Source organism: Populus trichocarpa, chromosome 1, assembly GCF_000002775.5.
Source record: "Populus trichocarpa isolate Nisqually-1 chromosome 1, P.trichocarpa_v4.1, whole genome shotgun sequence".
Taxonomy (NCBI): domain Eukaryota; kingdom Viridiplantae; phylum Streptophyta; class Magnoliopsida; order Malpighiales; family Salicaceae; genus Populus; species Populus trichocarpa.
This window is the reverse complement of record NC_037285.2, coordinates 5,262,972-5,283,109: the sequence shown is the minus strand read 5'-3', so window position 1 is coordinate 5,283,109 and position 20,138 is coordinate 5,262,972. Positions and strand designations below refer to the sequence as shown.

General features: G+C 34.1%; 2 protein-coding genes across 2 annotated transcripts; both read right to left on the bottom strand.

Moving 5' to 3' along the window:
* Positions 1 to 3,034: 3,034 nt before the first annotated feature.
* On the bottom strand, positions 3,035 to 5,976 carry LOC112325955 (zinc finger protein GAI-ASSOCIATED FACTOR 1). The gene is made up of 3 exons (XM_024593135.2): positions 5,810 to 5,976; positions 4,346 to 4,742; positions 3,035 to 4,143 (listed from the first exon to the last, which is right to left on the bottom strand). The coding sequence occupies exons 1-3, from the start codon at positions 5,934 to 5,936 to the stop codon at positions 3,306 to 3,308; spliced, it is 1,362 nt and encodes a 453-aa protein (XP_024448903.1). The 5' UTR covers positions 5,937 to 5,976; the 3' UTR covers positions 3,035 to 3,305.
* A 5,066-nt stretch (positions 5,977 to 11,042) lies between these two features.
* On the bottom strand, positions 11,043 to 18,641 carry LOC7482835 (potassium transporter 5-like). The gene is made up of 9 exons (XM_052449939.1): positions 18,426 to 18,641; positions 18,098 to 18,323; positions 14,561 to 14,809; positions 14,400 to 14,438; positions 13,932 to 14,192; positions 13,782 to 13,834; positions 13,278 to 13,392; positions 12,869 to 13,123; positions 11,043 to 12,368 (listed from the first exon to the last, which is right to left on the bottom strand). The coding sequence occupies exons 1-9, from the start codon at positions 18,585 to 18,587 to the stop codon at positions 11,659 to 11,661; spliced, it is 2,070 nt and encodes a 689-aa protein (XP_052305899.1). The 5' UTR covers positions 18,588 to 18,641; the 3' UTR covers positions 11,043 to 11,658.
* Positions 18,642 to 20,138: the final 1,497 nt, after the last annotated feature.

The following is a 20,138-nucleotide window of genomic DNA, read 5'->3' as shown; positions in this document are numbered from 1 at the left end:
ATACTTTGCTAAACTGCAATGTGTTTGTTTCCAGGGAAAACTGAAAATAATTGGTTAATCAGTGAACTAATCTGAAAACTGCTGAGAATTGCTGGTCGACAATATTTGTATAAAGCCTCCAGTGTCTCAATGAGGGTCCAAGTTTCTCACCTCTGTTCACGTGATATCTTGAGTCATACGCCATCGGGATCATTGAGAGAAACTAGTTCGCGAATTTGATATGGAGAAATCTCTACAGTCACTACCAGAAAACCTTTTCTTGTTCTTTCAAATTGAAAAAAGGGAGAGCTATTGTATAGTTTAATTTCAACTGTTATATGAAAAAAAAGAAAAAGAAACATTCATCTTAAAATCACCCTTGTTTTCAAATAAATGACTGCATTGTGTAATTAAAAAAAAAAACAAAAGCATACAGTACAGATGTCAGGTTGAATGCCCTAAATCCAAACAATACAATTATTTTTAAGAAGGCATCTTGTACCGACAGCGACGACACATGTTACCATTGACCAGCCACAGAACGATGCAATTCTGATGGTAGACATGCGAACATGGCAAGCGTGTGGCAACAGACCCTACTGAAATCTCGTCTAAGCAAACTGTCCATGTCAAACACGATTCTTGATCTCCAACCTTTACCTTATCCAGACTTTCAGTGGACTCCATGCTCGCGGGTTGCATGTTTGGTGCTTCGTTAGCAGTTAGCACTGATATGCTCTGCCAGCCTGATCCAAGCATCATCTTTATTATGAAGAATAGGATTAAGATTTGTTGTGTGTGAGTTTTGTCCTTTAAAATGCCTCGTAATGAAAAAGATATCCTTGATATCATATAAGCAATTAAAACTCTTGTCTCCTAACTAATATAACGATGTGGAAAAAGAGCCCTTAGACAAGGGGCTTAGATAAAGCACATGACTTATTCTCACAGACGACGCCAACTGATAAGGCATATTCATATCCGCAGCATGGTAGGCCCATCATAAGGTATTGTTTCACATAGCTTCCAGTGGATTTTATCTATTAAAAAACGTCTCGCAATGAAAGAGGTGTTCTTGGTGCCATATAAGCAACCAAGGCCCTCGTCTTCTAACTAATATGGGATAATAGCCTCATTTGTCTCGGAATTGGGGTTTGGCGGTTGCTACTGCATGGATTCATCAAGATTGTCACCAACAAATAAACTGTAAAAAAAAAATACACTATCTGATTCTGAGTTCTCTGCACCGAAAAATTCACACCATGTTATCCAAAATCTAATATGAAAATTACTAAAAATTTAATAAATACAAATAGAGATGCTAATAAAATATTTTTCATCGGTAGATTTCAATAAATTTTACAGACGGACTTCTCCATCACCGCATCTTCAATAGATAACATAATCCTAATAAACACTGCATGATTGTGTTTATAAATAAGATAGGCAAGGCAAAGTTGTTACGAAGCAGTTAAAATTATATTCTGTTAAAACACTATAATTTTATAATTTTAAATTTTACTATTGAATCGAGTTTAGATTTTGTTAGATGATTCTACAAGTTTAATTTTATGACGCTTGAAAATGTGTTTTTGTTGTTTAGATTATTTTCCTAGATAATTTTGAATTTTAATTACTTTTTTCTACTTGGATTTTTTCATTTTTTATCTAGGACTGTTATCTACCTCCCACCAGCTACGTGACATCTTCGGAGCAGAGAGACAAGCCAAATTGTGAGGGAAACAGTAATGAAGAACAAAATAAATATAGGGTTAGAAATAATCCGAATTGAAAACGGAGAAACCATGGGCCTGTTGGTTTAAATTTCCAAATTATCGAGCTTTTGGATTATGTTTCCGAATATGTCAGTGTAAGTTTCCGGATCTGCTCAGGTGTTTTCAAGGAAAAAATGAAGAAGAAGAAGCCCGAACGTTTACAATTCTGCTTATCGTTCCCGAACTTTCTTTTGTTTATCAAATTCATACAAATGTCTGTTTACATTACTATATAATTACAAAAACTAGTTACAAAACTTCCAATAAAATTGAATATATGAAAATCGCTTTCATAAATAATGTTATAGTATTATAATTTATAGTTTAATTGTGACTAACAGATAGGATAAATCGAATTTCTTTTTGTTATTTTTTTAAAAAATTACCTCATCTTTTACATTTTTATTTTGTTATAACAAAACTTGTACTATATATAATACAATTAATTTAACAACAACAATAACCAAGTTTAGTTCTAAACTAAATAGGTGTTCTGTGCTATGCCGCAAGCCGAGTTAAATTTTTTGTAGTAAATATCTTTTAATATCAATGAGAAGTATGAAATTGAAAAAAAATATCAATTAAAAAATTTATCAAGGTAAAAATAATAACAATTAATAGAACGAGGATCAAATATGGTAGGAATTTTTTTTTAAGGAGGGTGAAATCGTAAAAAAAAAAAATTCACTTTCAAAAATCACCTCAACTAAAACAAATATCAATCAAAAGAATAAAGACTAAATCTTACAGATAAAAGATTGAAGGAGGATAAAAATAAAAAAACTCTAATTTTATAAATCATTTCAAATAAAATAAATAGTAATAAAAAAATATGAATCGATTATGAAAAAAAAAAAACAAATTAAAAGGCTACTTTTAAAATTTAAAGGGTCAAACGTGAAAGATAAGGATAAAAAAAAAAAATAAAAATATTATCGATATCAAATTGAAAGCTGATTGGTAACATGTGCCACAACCATGATGGAGAGACTCTAAGACATTCGAAAATTGTCTTATAAAGCACAATTTTATTTAAATTTTAAATACCATTTTAATTAATTTTTATGATAAAATGGATACATGTCAATTAGTTGCTCGGTCAATATTATTGATCAACAGTTAACTCAAGTGGAGGTACCATGCTATAGACGTTATATAAAAGTATGACTCAATTAAACAATTCGAAGATCTCAATACCTTGTAGCTTATAGAGATCAGGAGCCTAATAATAATAATCATATTTAAGCTTTGAACTTCTTTGAATTTGTTTACACTCTTCCACGCTAGTCAAAGGACATGATAATCTGCAGGAGAGGATGGGTCCTGAGAGATTTTAGTTAACACAAGATAGGTTAGGCATTCAAAACTTTGAAGTTCAGCAATAAACATGAGTGCGGGGCTTGGATTCCCTTGACTGAAAAATCTATTGAAATTCTTGGAGCTTATGCTAACCAAATGCTAAAAGCAGAATTTTTTTTTATCTTCTCTGGGAAAGAAAGTACATTTATGGAAGCAGCCGGTCTGCCTGTGCGAGTGGAATTCTTCACTGGTTTACCAATCTGAATGCAAGTTGTGCAAGTTTTGCTGTGCGTTCGAGTATCCTAACCCCATTATGTTGCCTTCATAATTTCGCTTCCTCCCCACAGCTGAATGACCAGTTGGTGGTTCCACTCCTAGGAAATCAACTGTCATTTTTTCACTGCCTCCCATGTATGCTTCACCGGCCAGTGCATGAGCTGCATTTCCATTTTCTATGTCCATAAGGAGAGGAGATTCAAAAAACCCAGTTTGACAAACTGAATTTCTTGGATAACCTGGATCCAAGTTCTTGTCAAACATCTCTGTATCTCCCAAATATATACCGTTCATATTTGCAGCATGTGGTCCTATGTTGCTACCATCTATTGAAGAACCCTCCGGAACTAACCCAGATGAGTTCATGCTGGTTGTAGAGTATCCATTAAATCCTTTAAAGAGTATTGGGGCGATTGAGTTGTCGCTGATTTTTGCACCCATTACTGCAGCCTTTTGTAAGAGAGCTGTTGCTGACGTATAACTAGAGCCAATTGCCGAAGGAGAAGTATTTGATCCGTCCAAAGAGCTAAAACAAGCCAGAGGCAGTGAAGTTCTTGGGTTTAAATTACTCGACATCACCATCCCGGATGAGTTCAAAGATAACGGTCTCAATGCACTGTCAGAGTTCTCGGCAGAAATCGTGAGATTCATTGCTGCGCTTTTGTTTGTGCAGGCGTCCGAGCTTGGCATTGATGAACTGAAAGGCTCTTGCGCTTGTAACATTCCTCCTGTGGCAGCGAGATTCTGGTTCACTTTGCAGTTCTCCTCTGCCAATGCATCACAAAAGGCTCTATGTGTGACAAAGCTGTCCTTCCTGCACAAAACATTGATGAAAGTGTAACTACATTTTTTCTTATAATCTTCCATCATCTGTATTTTCTGCATCTCATCATTGAACATACTATTTTTTTTTATTGTTGCAAGTAGGAACTAAAACTCGAACATTAACTTAAGTCAGAATTTGATCTTTCTACAGCTGAAAAAATTATAATTCACATAATATCATTAAATTTCACCTTGAGAAAATTGTACCGCAATCACAACGATACTCTCGAGTTCCACATATCTTGGTGTGTGCCTTCCAGTCTGATTGAACAGCATACCGTTTCGAGCATTTGTCGCACTTCCATTTCTTCTCTCCATGCTTTCTGCAAAAGTGCTTCTTTATGCCAGTCAGGTCACCGAGAGCCCGACTTGGATCGTGATGGACACAAGTTGGCTCAGGACAAACATACACCCTCTTCTTAGCCTGTGTGTTCTGCCTTTGCTTGAGTTTCCAAGGCAAGTTGTGTCCTCTCCTGTGAAGCTGGAGATTCTGGTCTCTCTGGAATCCTTTATGACACACCTCGCAAATGTACCTATTCGTTGCCATTAAAGTCCTTGGTGATAATGCTACAACCTCTGCATCCGGGTCTGTAAAGTTGCATTGACAAGAACAACTGTTTAGTTTGGCAATTGGATAGCTTCAGTGACTCAAGTAAATAATTCCTCAAATGCAGTTCTGCGAGTATGTGCTTGGAGGTCCTCTGAACGAATCTTTACAGGATAAATAGAAACTTTGACCTAGTGATAATTTCATTGAAATCAAGACCTTTCTTTTATGAGGCTACCGACTCTGTATTGTTACAACTAAATGAAAGGAAGGATCAGCAAGTTCAACTTGCCTCTTTATCCTTTTCCCCTTTTTGGATATGTAAATAAATTTGAAGGGAAGACTACTTAAATCGACATGGGATTATCATACCAGCAATTAACATAAAGATATACATGATTTTTTTCAACAATTGCTTCAGAAATTAACAAAATAACCTGGCACTAGAAAGTTAGAAACAGGTTAAATTGAAATCCTATGAACCGAACTAGATAAGGTTGCTTGTAAAATACTGAACTCTTGACAGAAATGGAGAAGGATGAAAAACTGTGTTAATATATATAGGACGGGTGCCCAAAAAAGTACCCATGACGATAAGCAAATATGATTGGATTGCTAAGACTTATGAGAATCATGTCATTAGAAATAAATTGCATGCCATGACTTTTACTTGAAACCTGTATTAAAAAAGTATCGAGAGGTAATTTTTATAGGCTTCAATATTTTTGCAGGGGGTAGTTACTCAAGACTCAAACCTGCACTCTTAGTGTCAAAAACTCAAGGATTCCACTTTTACACTGCACCAAACAGTTCATCTTCTGAAATCTGTCAATATTGGACTTGTTTTTCCATAAACAAAAATGTCACTAAAATTTACCAAAAGAGTGCACCTCAACATTGTTAACAAGATTATCTCTAGTCAGGTTCTTGTGTTGATTATTGTGTATGTTTTCCTTAAAACCTGCTTAACATTTTCGTATAAATATGTTGTTGTCTTGAACGTATCCATGGCATTTAGATAACAAAATAAAGAGATTTTTCTTGCCTGGATTTCCCGGAAGATTCCTTTTCTTTTTTGAGGTCGTCGAGGTGGTAGGAGTTGAGCCACCGTTTTCAGTAGGATTAGGACTGCAGATAGAGTGCTGTGAGCCACCGGCACTTTGGAACTGTTCGTCGTCTTCGAATTCCTGAACAAAGTTTGACATTTTTGAAATTCTCTGATCCTCCTCTTCCATGTTTGGATGGAAGGAAGCTAATAATATATGCGGAGGGAAGGTGAAGTTTTGATAGCAGACAAAAAGCAGAAGAGATTCCATACCACCCTCAATCAAAGACCATGGTCCATCTCTTAATATTATTAAAAGTTGAATTAGAATAATTTTTCATTCTCAAAAGTTCATTTAGAATTCTTTGATAACGACATTATCCTATGAAATGTTATTAGCTATAATCAAATATCAATTAGAATAGATTTTTCAGCTGTTTCCATTTGTCCCGTTTGAAAGGTGTGGCAATCGTGATCAACTTTCTTGTAAGAAATACCCCTCTAGAGTCCTTTTATTTGCATAAAGTTGACTGTAAAAATATTTAGAATCTCTAGAGATACAAGAATTGGAACCATGTCAAACCTTAAGTCACTGCCAAGTCACTGTGGCATATGGCATTGCAGTTTAGGAATGTGCATCTTTCAAAGGCATTTGCCGATTATGTCTTGGCACTGCAATTGGTTGCGCACGCGTCAGAAAAGACACAGAAGAGGATGCCAAAAGAAGAGATCCGTATAAAGAGACAACCTGGGCCTTCTACACCAATTATATAACATGTTAATCTTCACCTGCTTCCATAATCCACCAAGATTCTCATCATCATTCGACATGCAAGTGGTTGTCGTTTCCAGTTGTCTTTACGTACCGCCTTTGAATGAGTTCACACATGACATTCATGTATACCTGGGAGAAAATTCACAGGCTTATTGCCTGGTCAGCTACTTTCCAACTGTTTCTGAGGTTTAATTATGTCTGGGAAGAGGGAACATTTCTACATATCGAAAATATCTAAGCTTCTTGTAGCTAGCCCAAAGTACAAGCAGGGTCTACTGTAACTTCCATGAAAACCAAACTTTTTTTAAGTGTTGTAGAATGGCTCAAACAAAATAGATGCAACAGAGTTAAACGAGTACTTTTTGGTCACCTTGGAAGTGAAAGGATTGATCCTGTTGTCGCCAGGTGGTTTCAACTACAGTCATAAAGTTTTGAAACGTTCGCTTATATCTTCAAGTAAAACGAAACTCACCAGTCGTGGTTTCATTCACTCATCAGTCGTGGTTTCATTCTGAATTAGTTACTAATTACAATCAGCACTAAGTAGTAAATTCCTTGCTGAGCAACAAATGCTTCAGGTTTCCTTTTCCGTCTGGGCCACAGTTTGAATATTCGTTTTCCTTTTTGGAGAGAAAAGAGGTGATTGCATTAATGTCGAGAAAATACACAACCAAAACAAGAGAGCTGGTGCTTGTAAATCAGGGAAGCAGCTGCAAACATGCGGCAGGCACCGTGTGTTTTCAATGGATTATAGATTCAGATCCGTAATGTCATTTGGCAACTGTACAAGCACAAAATAGAATGGCTGTACCGGTTAATTTCATCATTCTTTAAGTTTTTCAACACAACAAATTCTCTTCTTTAAAAATTAACCCCACGAATGCTGTTCTTTGCATTAGCCATCTGAAAGAGAGGGAGTTCTTTATTATTAAAAGAATTATAATGGAATATATATCTTCCTTTTATACTATTCCATCACAAACATAACACTTGTTTACAAACTAATTAATCTTTATGGCTTCAAGTAATTGAGCAAATATATTAATAGAAACTAGTAGTCTCCCTTAATTTTGAAATATTTTTTTCTTATAGCGATTCTCTTATTAACTATTCTCAATATAATTTGGATAAACACTTTCATCCTTACTAGAAAAGCATACCCATCTGGACTCACACACACACACAAAAAGAGAGGATAAGTTTATAGTCAGTAAAAAGAGTTATTATAACTTAGTTTTTATAGTTTATGAAAATAATTAATTAGTCCAAGTAGTATCAAGAATAATTAAATGGTTCCTTAACTAGTACTATTTCCTTGCTCTAAAAATACCTTTTTTTATAGTCTAATCTTCCCGTTTACTACTGTATTTTGTTTTTCAAGAAAGAAAAAATAAAATGAATATGAAATTTACAAAAGGACTAACGTACAAGTAAATTTAAAATGTAGGGATTAAATAATATTTTTTTAAGACTATGAGGATCTATTAATTATTTATATTAAACAACAAGGACTAAGTTACAATAAACTCCACCAAAGATAGTTTCCAATTATACATGTCTCCAAGGAAATCGGCACAATTCTTAAGACCTTAGTTCCAGATCTTACTTCTCAGCACTTGTCGCAAAAAATTACAAATTTTAATTTCTAATCAGTAATATTTAAATATTAAATGATAAAATTTATGATATACTAAGATGGTAATGTACTAGACAATATTTATTTTTTTTTCTAAATATTAAACAAGCGATATATCAAATTGACTCGGACCAACACTAATTAAAAAAAATAATTCATAACTCGGGTCATGAAGTCGTGATAAACCCATATGAAGCAAATAAAAAAAATCATGAAGCTCATTTCGCAAACAATCAATGTTGGAGGATAAAATTAATAAAAAAATATGGCTCGAGTCAACCTGTATAAACTAGATGAATCGCATCACATGTAATGAGAACGAGATAACCCCATAGAAAGAAAATTAATTTTTTTTACTAAAGCCAATTTTCAACCAATCCAATGTTTGAGGATGGGAATGAAAAAAAATCAATTAAAAAAAAAAAAACACAAGTCAATCTAGGTTTTCCCTCCCTCAACACGGGTAATGAGAATAGGCTAACCCCAAATAAAGTAACATGAAAGAACTTACAAAGTCCAATTCCTAACCAAGTCAATATAGAAGGATGGAATCAAAAAAATAATTCTATTTAAAAATATAGCTAAAACAAATACGTGAGACAATATAGACTAATATGCTAAACCCACGTTTTAGATTATGAGACTAGGATAATTTCATAGAAAGAAAATTGCAAAAAATTAGGAATCACAATTCCCAATCTTGGGTCATGAGACTAGGATAATTTTATAGAAAGAAAATAATCAAAGTTTTTTTTAAAACAAAGCTCAACTCCCAACCAACTCAATATTGGAGGATGAAATAAAAAAAATCTATTTAAAAAAAATAAAAAAGAGACCCGAGTAAACTCAAGTTATCTAGACAAACCCGTGAGTCGGGACATTAAACCAGGATTACTCCATAAAAGGCAAATTAAAAAAAAAAACACAAAGCCCAATTGCCAACAAACATAGTATTGAATGATGTAATTAATAAAAAATGGTTGATAAAAATAGCAATTAAAACAATGAGGATAAAATTTATTCACAAAACAATTTGGCAGCCCAATTTGTATATTGAAGTGTGGTAGGCATGAAAATCAAGGTGAGGGGAGAAAAAAAGAGAGTAAAAGAAGGAAAAAAGATTAGTTCGCGGAGCCCCATCATAGCTCATCCATCGACATGCGCTGCACATAGAGATAGAATGCGATGTGACGCTCCAAAAAACACCATAGAAGGGCTGAATCAAACGCCTAAAGTAGCCACATGCATTGCCCTAGTGTCACAGCCTCTCCCATGTCCTAGCACGTTGTTTGTTGGCACCAACAATTTTTCCCAATTTTCTTTTTTTTTTCTCTTTAAAAGCCGTCCTTGAATCGGAAAGATTCAATTTTGTTCTTGAAACTTTAATTATTTTAAATTAAAAAAATTAATAATTTTTTTATAAACCAAGTGTCAATTTTTTCCTTGACGTCAAGAGAATCCCATGCAAAAAAAGATCAAATCATGAGCTAAACAAATATGAGAAAAGATGAAATTAAAGAAAAACTAGATTAACTATAAATACACTATAAATTCATTATCATTATACAGAGTGCACTAGTCCTGGGCTAACAAAAAAAAAAATGTTCAAACTCGTTTAGTCTTTTTTAATAATAATAAGGGACTAGACACCCTCTCAAGAGTTGATACAATTGATTGGGGACTTTGTGCCTATTTAGAACATGGAAGAAAATATAGAAAAAAAGATATTATTCATTTAATATTGGATTTAAATTCATTTTATATAATTTATCTTATATATATATATATATATATATATATATATATATGTTCTGAAGCTTATCGTACGTGTAGTGTTCTTATGACACCACTCATGTATTACCGATCATAAATTTAGAATTAAAGTTGTGATATTTATAAAAATAATTCCACCGAAAATCAGAATAATGATGGAATGGTTTTAACACAATCATATAAATGATGGACAAATATTCCATATATAATTATTACTATAGAGGATTAAGATTCTCAGCGTAGCCATGTGCACAACCATGTAAAAAGTGTACGAAGATCCCTAGCATAGCCACGAGCTTTTAATCCTAAAACTAGTGAGTTTAAATGCCACAATATTAATCAACCTGGCATCACACACAAATAACATGCACATGCTTATAGTAAATTCATACCTTTCATGCATATTTTTGAATGTAATCCATTACTTATTCCGCCCTGCTGCATCTATTTTTCTAGTAAAGTAATTTTTTAATAATACAGTTGTTCAAAATTTACCTAGAAACAAATAATAATGATGATTAAAAAAAAAAAAGTCTCATGCTTGATTGGGTCTTGGCCCAACTAATCCCATGCTTGGTTGGTCTTTGGCCCAACCAAGCCTCACATCAAAGTCAGTTGGGCCGAGCCCAACCAAGTTATTTATTACAGGTTATAACTATGTGGAAAAAACAAAAAAAAAAAAGGATTTCCACCTAGAGCAGCTAATTTTTTTTTATATAGATTTTTTTATGTTTTTCCAATAATATATTTAGCAAGAGAGAAACAAGATTTTTCCTATCTAAACATATATGAAAAATATCCAACTCTCTCCATTCACTGTTTTTACTTTATATCTATCTAAAACCCTAAATTGAATTCAATAATATTGGAGGGTTTTTTTGCAGTCTGATTCAGCCTATCATTTTTCGCGAAGAAAGCTCAAATACAATGAAGTTTTTCGAGCTTCATTGGTTACAATAATACAGTTCATCAATGACTTTATATGTCAATCTAATGTCAGTAAAAACTTTTATCAAATTAGCTTACCTTGTCTTAGCGATGAGAAATAATTCATTCATTTGTTTCTATGAGAGAAAGGAAAAAGAAAAATCAATTACAAGTAGCAAGACCGATTCACTAAAATACGATGCCACTCTTAGTCATTTAAAATCTTAAAGGCTCGTTCTTGAGCCATTCTTTTGTATTACATGTAATAAAGCACTCTCGACAACAATCATACAAATATACATTTTGTTTTCACCCCCCCTAGAAAAAAAAAGCCAGTAACTTCTGCTGCTATGAAATGAACAGGCTGCAACAGAAGTACTGGCACCATGCACGCACACATTTTCTTTCCACACCAAAGTTTCAAGCACAATATCATATCTCATATGTCATTCCAACCCTGAGAATCCTTGTTCGTGGGATTGCCAAAAATTTCTCCCCTGTTCTGAAGTTCTTCCTCAGGAAAGAATACACGTGGTTAACAACTAGTCTCTTCAACCAGGATGATTTTGGTTCTGCCACCACTTCTGTTTCTCCTAGCAGATAAACCACACCTTCCTCCATGGCTTTTTGTACAAACTGGATCTCGTCTTCAGCACCTTTAGAGACCTGGGCAGATGCGATTCCAGCAGAAGAATTTGACAAGTTGATTCCACTGATGGATCGGATGGAACCTGACGAAACACGGGGTGCGCTGAATGACTGATTAGGCTGTTGTAGTGGTTCCTCAACATGAACTGTTGTTCATCGTCTTCCTTTTCCATCCTTCTCTACAAGTAGAGTGGAATGTTGGATGTTCTCTGGTTCAAATGTTGATTCAATGTTGCCTGCTTCATGAATGAAGTATTCGTGCCGGATGAATTCTTTCAAGTGTTCGACCAGCTGCCTTTCAAACTCATGAGACTCCACAGTTGCGTCTTTGTATCCATACCTCACAACACATCGGAACATACGGTACTCTTGTGGCTCGATTTGTCGGAACAGAAATCGCTTCTCGATTGCCACTTTACTTATTGGAATAGACTTAATTGAAACAAACACTAGAACTGAATGAGTGGAAGGTATGTTGGAAATGAAGTGAGGGAATATTGGAGGAATGCCCTGGACAAGCTCAGAGTACAAAAGTCCTATTCCCGGTAGCTGGTTCATATTTGCGTTTGCCGCCAGTTGCATGATATATTCACTAGAGACCTTGTTTTTAAGCTCGTATAGGTACCTTTCTCTGTGCACATAATGCCATGTCCCCATGGCCACCATTAAGAAAAAAGATAATGCTAGTGGAAGGTACCCACCTTGTTTGAATTTGTATAGTACAGCTGATAGATAAACGACCTCTATAGCACCAAATACAAAAAAGAAAAGAGTTACCGATAACATCCTTGCCTTCCATATAACTAGCATTATAAGTGTAACCATACAGGTTGTCATAACCATAACAGCAACCACAGCAATTCCTGCATGCAGAGAAGTTTGTCATTCATTTCACTTGTGATAGAGAAAAGGCATATCTTGAATAATAGCCCTCCACATCTTAATGTTGTGTTTATTAATTTTAATTTATAGGACATAATTTCCGGCTGTGTGAGTGAACTGAAGATCACATCTTGAGAAATCTATTGATCAGAGGCCTATCGATCCAAACTAGACCAATAATTTATAATCACAACTAGGCATGTGTGATTCTACTAGACGTCCAAAATCTAGGCTAAAAAAAAAAAAACGAAGGGCAACGCCTAGTCTGTAACTGTACACTAGTTTTGAATCAATTTAGCTCTCATGAAGGGCGCCATTCTTAGCACTGCAGCTCCACTATTCGTAACTGCAGGGCAACCCTTCACTATCTTTTACTTTTTCTCAAAAGAGAATTAGGAATTTTTGAATCCCAAGAATATGAATTATAAGCTCTTTAAGAAATCAAATTGAGCTGCTGAAATTGAATTTCCTGGTTGCTTACCATAGGCATGCCCAATCTTTTCAGTTGTCCTGAATGCCAAAGTGACGATTACACAAGCAACCATAAGCATGTAGTTGATCTCAGGTATGTAAACCTGACCCTCATACTTAGCAGAAGTGTGCACAATCTTAACCCTGGGAAAACAATTGAGACTCAAGGATTGAGCAACGATTGAAAATGCTCCTGAAATCATGGCTTGGCTAGCAATAATTGCAGCAGCAACAGCAACAACAAACATTGGCCAATATAATGGATCTGCACGCCAATGAAAAGTGATTACTCTACTAGGAATTTATGCTTTCATTATTCAACAACAATGAATATGACCAAAGAAAGTACTTCATCCATAACGAAGAAAAAAATCGAGATGGTTAATTGCAGATGTTTTTCCTGGCCACTTGGTTTTTACCTGGCACAGACTTGTAGAAGGTATCAGACACGTCATTCGGGAATTTGGAAAGGTATGCTGCTTGCCCAGCATATGCAGCTAGTAATGCAGGAAACACTATGCTGGAGAAACTAGTCTGCTAATAGAAGCACATAAGATTTGTCATCTGTAATGATATGAAAAAGGATTCTAATTGTAACAGGTTTTTTAAATTAAAAATGATTTGTGTTTAGAATCCTTATTGAAATAGTTAACTATTTATATGTTTTTTAGTGTTTTCAACATAAATTGGCAGAATAATGGGAGTCTGGCAATAGGTTATATCACAAATTTATTTTAGTCTAGTAGTCATAATTAAAGCTATATTATAAATCATGAATCTATAGCCCAAGGACATGCTCAGTAATTCAATGAATCGTGTTCTCTCATGTTCGATTTTCGGATTCCTAAGCAGGTTTCCATAGCTAAAACTGCTGCGAGCTGAAAGAAAATTAGAAATTAAATAATGTTTATGTATCTACTCACTTGAATTGCCCTGACGCTAAAGTGACCTAGATCAGCAAACATAGCTTCAGTCCCTGTCATGAACCTACTACGTTAGAGAAGAAAATTTACAAGGAAAAAAGAGGAAAAGAAAAAAAGAAGAAGAGAGAACTTCATAACTAGACTGATCACCTGTAATGCATAGAACTACCCCACCAAGTGAAATCCATCCTTGCTTGCCATTCCTTTTGAAGTAATCGATTATATATTTTGGATTGAAGGCACGTAATACACCAAGATCATACTTGAACAAGTTGAAAAGACCGATTCCACCAATGAATGAAAACCACAAGAAGATAACTGGGGCGAAAGCGAAGCCCACTTTATCGGTGCCCAACCGCTGAAGAGTGAATAGGACAATCAAGATTGCAATTGAAACACCCACAACGGTATCTGGATAATTAAACAAACGCAATGTCACTGGAAGAGGTGCATCATAAGCCGTGTAGTGAGAGCGGTGGGTAACTAGCACCAATGTGCTTCAGTTTAAGTATCAAATATGTGTATTTCCCTCCTAAAAAAAATCCATGTATTCTAGTTCCATTGATATGCAAGTATTTGAAAAATATAGCAGTGAAGATCATGCATTCTAGTACGTACCTTCACCAAGGGACTTGATCCCACTCACTGCTGAAAGAACTGCAAAAGAACATTTAATCACAATTATTATTCTGGATTTCTCCGGAGAAACACTAACCTGAAATTACACACACACACACACACACACACACACACACACACACACATGTCTGCACACAAACCTGAAATGCATGGAGTTAGGACGCCATCTCCAATGACCATAGAAGTTCCCAGAATGGTTACTAGGAAAAGTATGATTTTAATGGTTTTACTACTTTCCATCTTCTCTTTAATCTCTTGAGCCCGCCTCAACTGACTAGATGGCGTTTCAAGCTTGTAGTTGGATAGTTGACTGTCCTCTGGCTGGTCATTTGGAATTAAGCTCACCTTTGCATACCGGCATAACAACGAATAGAGTGCAAATGTTCCACCTGTTCATGAGTACATCTATTAGTTTGTAAGATAATACAGTAATGCAACCTTCACATCTACTTTTCAGCTCCTGAATGCCCAACAAGGCAACAACATGAATGGAACAGTTCCAACACGATGCTGTGCTGATTAGTCATTGAAACCGCCAGGGTTTAAGTTGTCTAACAAGTACTTCACCCTGTTTCGCTGCGGGTCAGACTATTCTAACGAATATGAAGATTGTTTTTACAATATTATTAAATTGAAAAATCTTAAAATCTGTTAACCTGACTCTTTACCTAGCTCAAGCTTTGAATTAAACCGCGTGGAAGCTGATCCAAAATGAATCATTCAATTAAATGAGTCCAAATATAACTCGAATTAAAAACTTAAGATGACAATTTTTTTTAGTACAAAGACGATGCCATATTGGATCGACTTCAGTCACTTTACGATCCAGGTCATGAACTTCAATGAATTTTATAAATTTTTGGTTTTGTATTTTTTTTTATTTTATGATAAAATTAAATACTTGCAAAATCGAGCATCAATCCTTAAAAAGATGTTTATTTGAGATCATAATAACCATATATAAAGAAGATAAAAAGAAACCATGAATTTCATTTCCCAACCAATCCAATATTAAAAAAGAGTGAAATAAAAAAAATTAGAAAAATTAAAGGACAAAAAACTAAAAAGAAAAACATATCAGGTTTGATGGGTAAACCCGTTAAACCCATGAATCGGGTAACCCGGGTCAACACGTCAGACCCGCAAACCGGGTAATGGATTCAAGTGGGATTAATAACTTATTTTTTTTAAATGAGTCCAAATATAACTTGAATGACTAGTAAAATTATGATATAGATTTTTAAATAAACTTAAGACGACAATTTTTTTTAATATTGAGAAGATGCCAGATTGGATCGACCTTAGTCACTTTACGACCTCGGTCATGAACTTCAATGAATTTAATAAATTTTTGGTTTTGTATTTTTTTAATTTTATGATAAAATTAAATACTTGCAAAATCGAGCATCAATCCTTAAAAAGATGTTTATTTGAGATCATAATAACCCTATATAAAGTAAAAAAAAATAAACCATGAATTTCATTTCCCAACCAATCCAATATTGAAAAAGAGTGAAATAAAAAAATTAAAAAAATTAAAGGATAAAAAACTAAAAAGAAAAACGTATCAGATTTGATGGGTAAACCCGTTAAACCCATGAATCGGGTAACCTGGGTCAACACGTCAAACCCGCAAACCAGGTAATGGATTCAATTGGGATTAATAACTTATTTTTTTTATATAAATTATTGCTTATTTAATTATATGATAACAAAAATAGACGATCGCAAAACGAGCGTCAAACTAATACTGAGATTTTTTTTTTAAATTATGATAACTTTATAGAAAGAAAAACGAAAAAAATATGAAACTCAATTCTCAATTAGCCCAATATTGAAGGATGAAATAAAAAAAATAATTTTTTTCTTAAAAAAAGTTAAACTTTCCAAACCCTTCAACAAGTCGATGAACTTTCTATAATTTAATAACATGTTTTTTAAAACTATGTTTTAACTATATAATAAAAAGAAAAATAGACGATCATATACATATCAAATTCAATTAGAAAAAAAATATCCTGCTAAACCTGCGAACTAGGGCAACTAGGGTTACCTTACCAAACTCGCAAACTGAGTAATTAACTCTACAGTTTAATAACCTAGTTTTTTAAACCATTTTCTTAACTAAGTTTTTTTTAAAAAATAAACTATATCACGATGCTGAGATATTTTTCTGATACCAACTCGATGGTAAGATATTTTCTTGATACAGCGAGAACCATATAAAAGGTAAATTAAAATAAATTATCAACTCTAAATCCCTATAAACACATCATATAAGGACTAAATGAAAAAATAATAATAAATAACTAAAGGGAAAAAAGGGTCAAAATGCGAAAAAAACAACATTGTGGATTACTAGTGCTAATTGGTGTGGGGAAATAATGTTTTTATCTTTTATTTAACTAAACTTTTTAAAAAATAGACCATACTGCGATGTTAGGATATTTTTTTGATATCAACCCAATGCTGATGTATTTTTTTGAGATCGTGATAATCATATTAAAAGTAAATTAAAATAAATTATCAACTCTAAATCCCTATAAACACATCATATAAGGAAATTTTTTTTTTAAAAAATCAATAAGCAAAGGAAAAAAAAGGTCAAAATGCAAAAAAAATAAAAAATAATGTGGATTACTATTGTAATCCACATTGCGAATGAGTGTGAGAATTGTTTTTTGATATTGTGATAACCTTATAAAAAGTAAATTAAAATAAATTATCAACTTTAAATCCCTATAAAGACATCATATAAGGATTAAATTTTAAAAAATAATCACTAAGCAAAGGAAAAAAATGGTGAAAATACAAAAAAAAAAAAAACAACATCGTGGATTACTATTTGTAATCCACAATGTTGATGAGTGTGAGGACATAGTGTTTTCCCCACACCTTTTAACTTTATAGTTAATTTTAATATTGCGATAAGTATATAAAAATAAATTATAATAAACTACTAACTCTAAATTCTTATAAATACATCATATAAGGATTAAATTAAAAAAAAATCAATAAGCAAGGGAGAAAAATGATCAAAATGCAACCAAAAAAAAAAACTCATATAAAAACAGTGTTTTGCCTGCACCTTTTAGCTTTAAAGTTAATTTGATATCACGGTAACCATATAAAAAGTAACTTTAAATAAATTATTAACTTTAAATCCCTATAAATATATCATTTAAGGATTAATTTTTTTTTTAAAAATCAATAAGCAAAGGAAAAAAGGGTAATAATAAAAAACCCTATAAATTACTATAATAATCCATAATGCTAATAAATATAAATAAATAATGTTTTCTCCTCATCTTTTAGCTTTATAGTTAATAGTTAATTATTTTTTCAGCGTAAACAAATAGTACATAGTAAGAAGGAGGTCTATAATTTATGGCACATATCCCTTTGAAAAACATGACCGGGTCATACATATTATCTTGGTACAATGATTCCTTATACATGCCAGCCCATTTTCTATATTACAGAACTGAATTAATTATATGTTCTCTTTTCTTAAATATTTTAGGTGATGGAAAAACTTGAGTAGCTCATGTATGATGTACCCTCAATCCCTGTGTTCGTTCTAATTTAATTTCAAAGGAATGGATATTGTCCCTGATTGTTGTCAATAAACATTAACCTTGATTTGTGAATATTCTTAAGAAGATTTGGTAACTTACCGTCACCATGATCGTTGGCTCTAAGCACGATGAAGACGTACTTAATCATGGGCACGAGCACTATGGTATAGATGATTAGGGACAATACCCCGAGAATGTCCTCGTTTTCGTGAATAGTGCCGTCGGTGAAAGTGCTTGCATATACGTAAAGTGGAGATGTTCCTATGTCTCCATAAACTACTCCAACGCTTTGAAATGCCAAGCTCAACGTCCTCTTCCAATTGATCTGCACATTTACGAACACACACAAGAAAGGTTAAATATTATCGAGGATGAATGATTGACAGAAAACACGGCAACACAAATTAAGGTGATTGATATGACAGACGTTAGAGGTGTGGCTATGAGGCATGGAAACTCTTCCAGCCTCCAAATTGAGGGAGTCGACGCGACGCAGCCTTGCCCATGATAACTTTCGATCTTTCAGCTTAGTTTCCACTTCTGTTGTTTGTACTTCTTCTGCCATTTCCATCTGGTTTGTTTCCGTCATATTCGTCTTCTTACTGCTATTGTTTCCCTTCTGAAAGCTGCCTCGCTGCTTTGGATTTATATAGGCACTGGACTCAGAGATGATTATTCTTTTATTGGTGATATTGTCTCATAAAAAAAATCTAAATAAATACTCAGTAGAGTCGTGCGTGTTAGTTAGATCATAGCAATATTTCCTTTTCCTTTATTCAATTTCCTTCCTCCCCCAGATTTAGCTGTTCCTATTAATTAAATCTATGGTTTATTTGCGTTTTGTTTTGCCTACACAAGAGCTCGACCCCCGTAACGAGAATGGAAAAATTACTCACTAACCTGTTGAAGTATTAGAATTTCCAAGACTTACTTACTGCTTAGTTGTTTACTTGTTCTGTTAATAATGTCATAGTTTGTAGGGCAATCAGTTGCCATTTGATTTAGTCTTATATTCACGTACACGTTCTTAGGAGTGGAAGACGTGGAGTTTGTTTTTCTGTTAATTTCCTTTTTCTTTGTAACAGGCCTGTATAAAGCCATTGCTAATGCAATCAATAAACTACACTTTTCAGCCACCAAAACTTGTAACTTTGTCCTGAGATCTAACATCTGGTATCAGAGCTTCATCATAGAGGCCTGATTGAGTTATTTTAAGAAACTGTAGTTTCTTGAGAAGGAAGCAAGAGTAAGAGCTTAGCAACAACGAGAAGAATCAGAAACTCATGGCAACAGAGAACAACAACAGCTTTGTTCAGCCAGCAATACCACGATTCAATGGTCATTATGACCATTGGGCCATGCTCATGGAAAACTTTCTTAGATCAAAGGAATACTGGGAATTGATAAAGAATGGGATTCCTACAACAATGGACGGGATAGAGCCAACAGAGGCGCAACGAAAGAGTAACGACGACGAGAAACTGAAAGATTTGAAGGTCAAGAACTATCTATTCCAAGCTATAGATAGGACTATTATTGAGACCATACTCAATAAGGAAACTGCGAAGGCTATCTGGGATTCAATGCGACTAAAGGATCAAGGCTCTACCAAGGTTAAACGTGCTCAGCTACAGGCTTTGAGGAGAGAGTTCGAAATTCTTGGCATGAAGGAAGGTGAAAAAGTTGATGAGTATTTTGCCAGGACATTGACCATTGCAAATAAGATGAAGGCGCATGAAGAAAGGATGGAGCAGACTATAATCATTGAAAAAATCTTAAGGTCAATGACTCTCAAGTTCAATTATGTCGTCTGTTCCATAGAAGAGTCCAATGACCTCTCTATCATGACCATAGATGAGCTTCAAAGTAGCTTGTTAGTTCATGAACAGAGGATGCAAGGCCAAAAGGAAGAAGAGCATGCTTTAAACATCATCAATTCAGAAAAAAGCGGAGGAAGATAAGAACACAGAGTTGAAGGAAGAAGAAGAGCTCGTGGAGATTTCAGAGGAAGAGGCTGAGGCAGGGGTAGGCAATCCTTCAACAAAGCCTTGGTTCAGTGCTATAATTGCCAGAAACTAGGACATTTTCAATATGAATGTCCTAGTGGGGAGAAAGGTGCAAATTACGCAGAATTAGACGA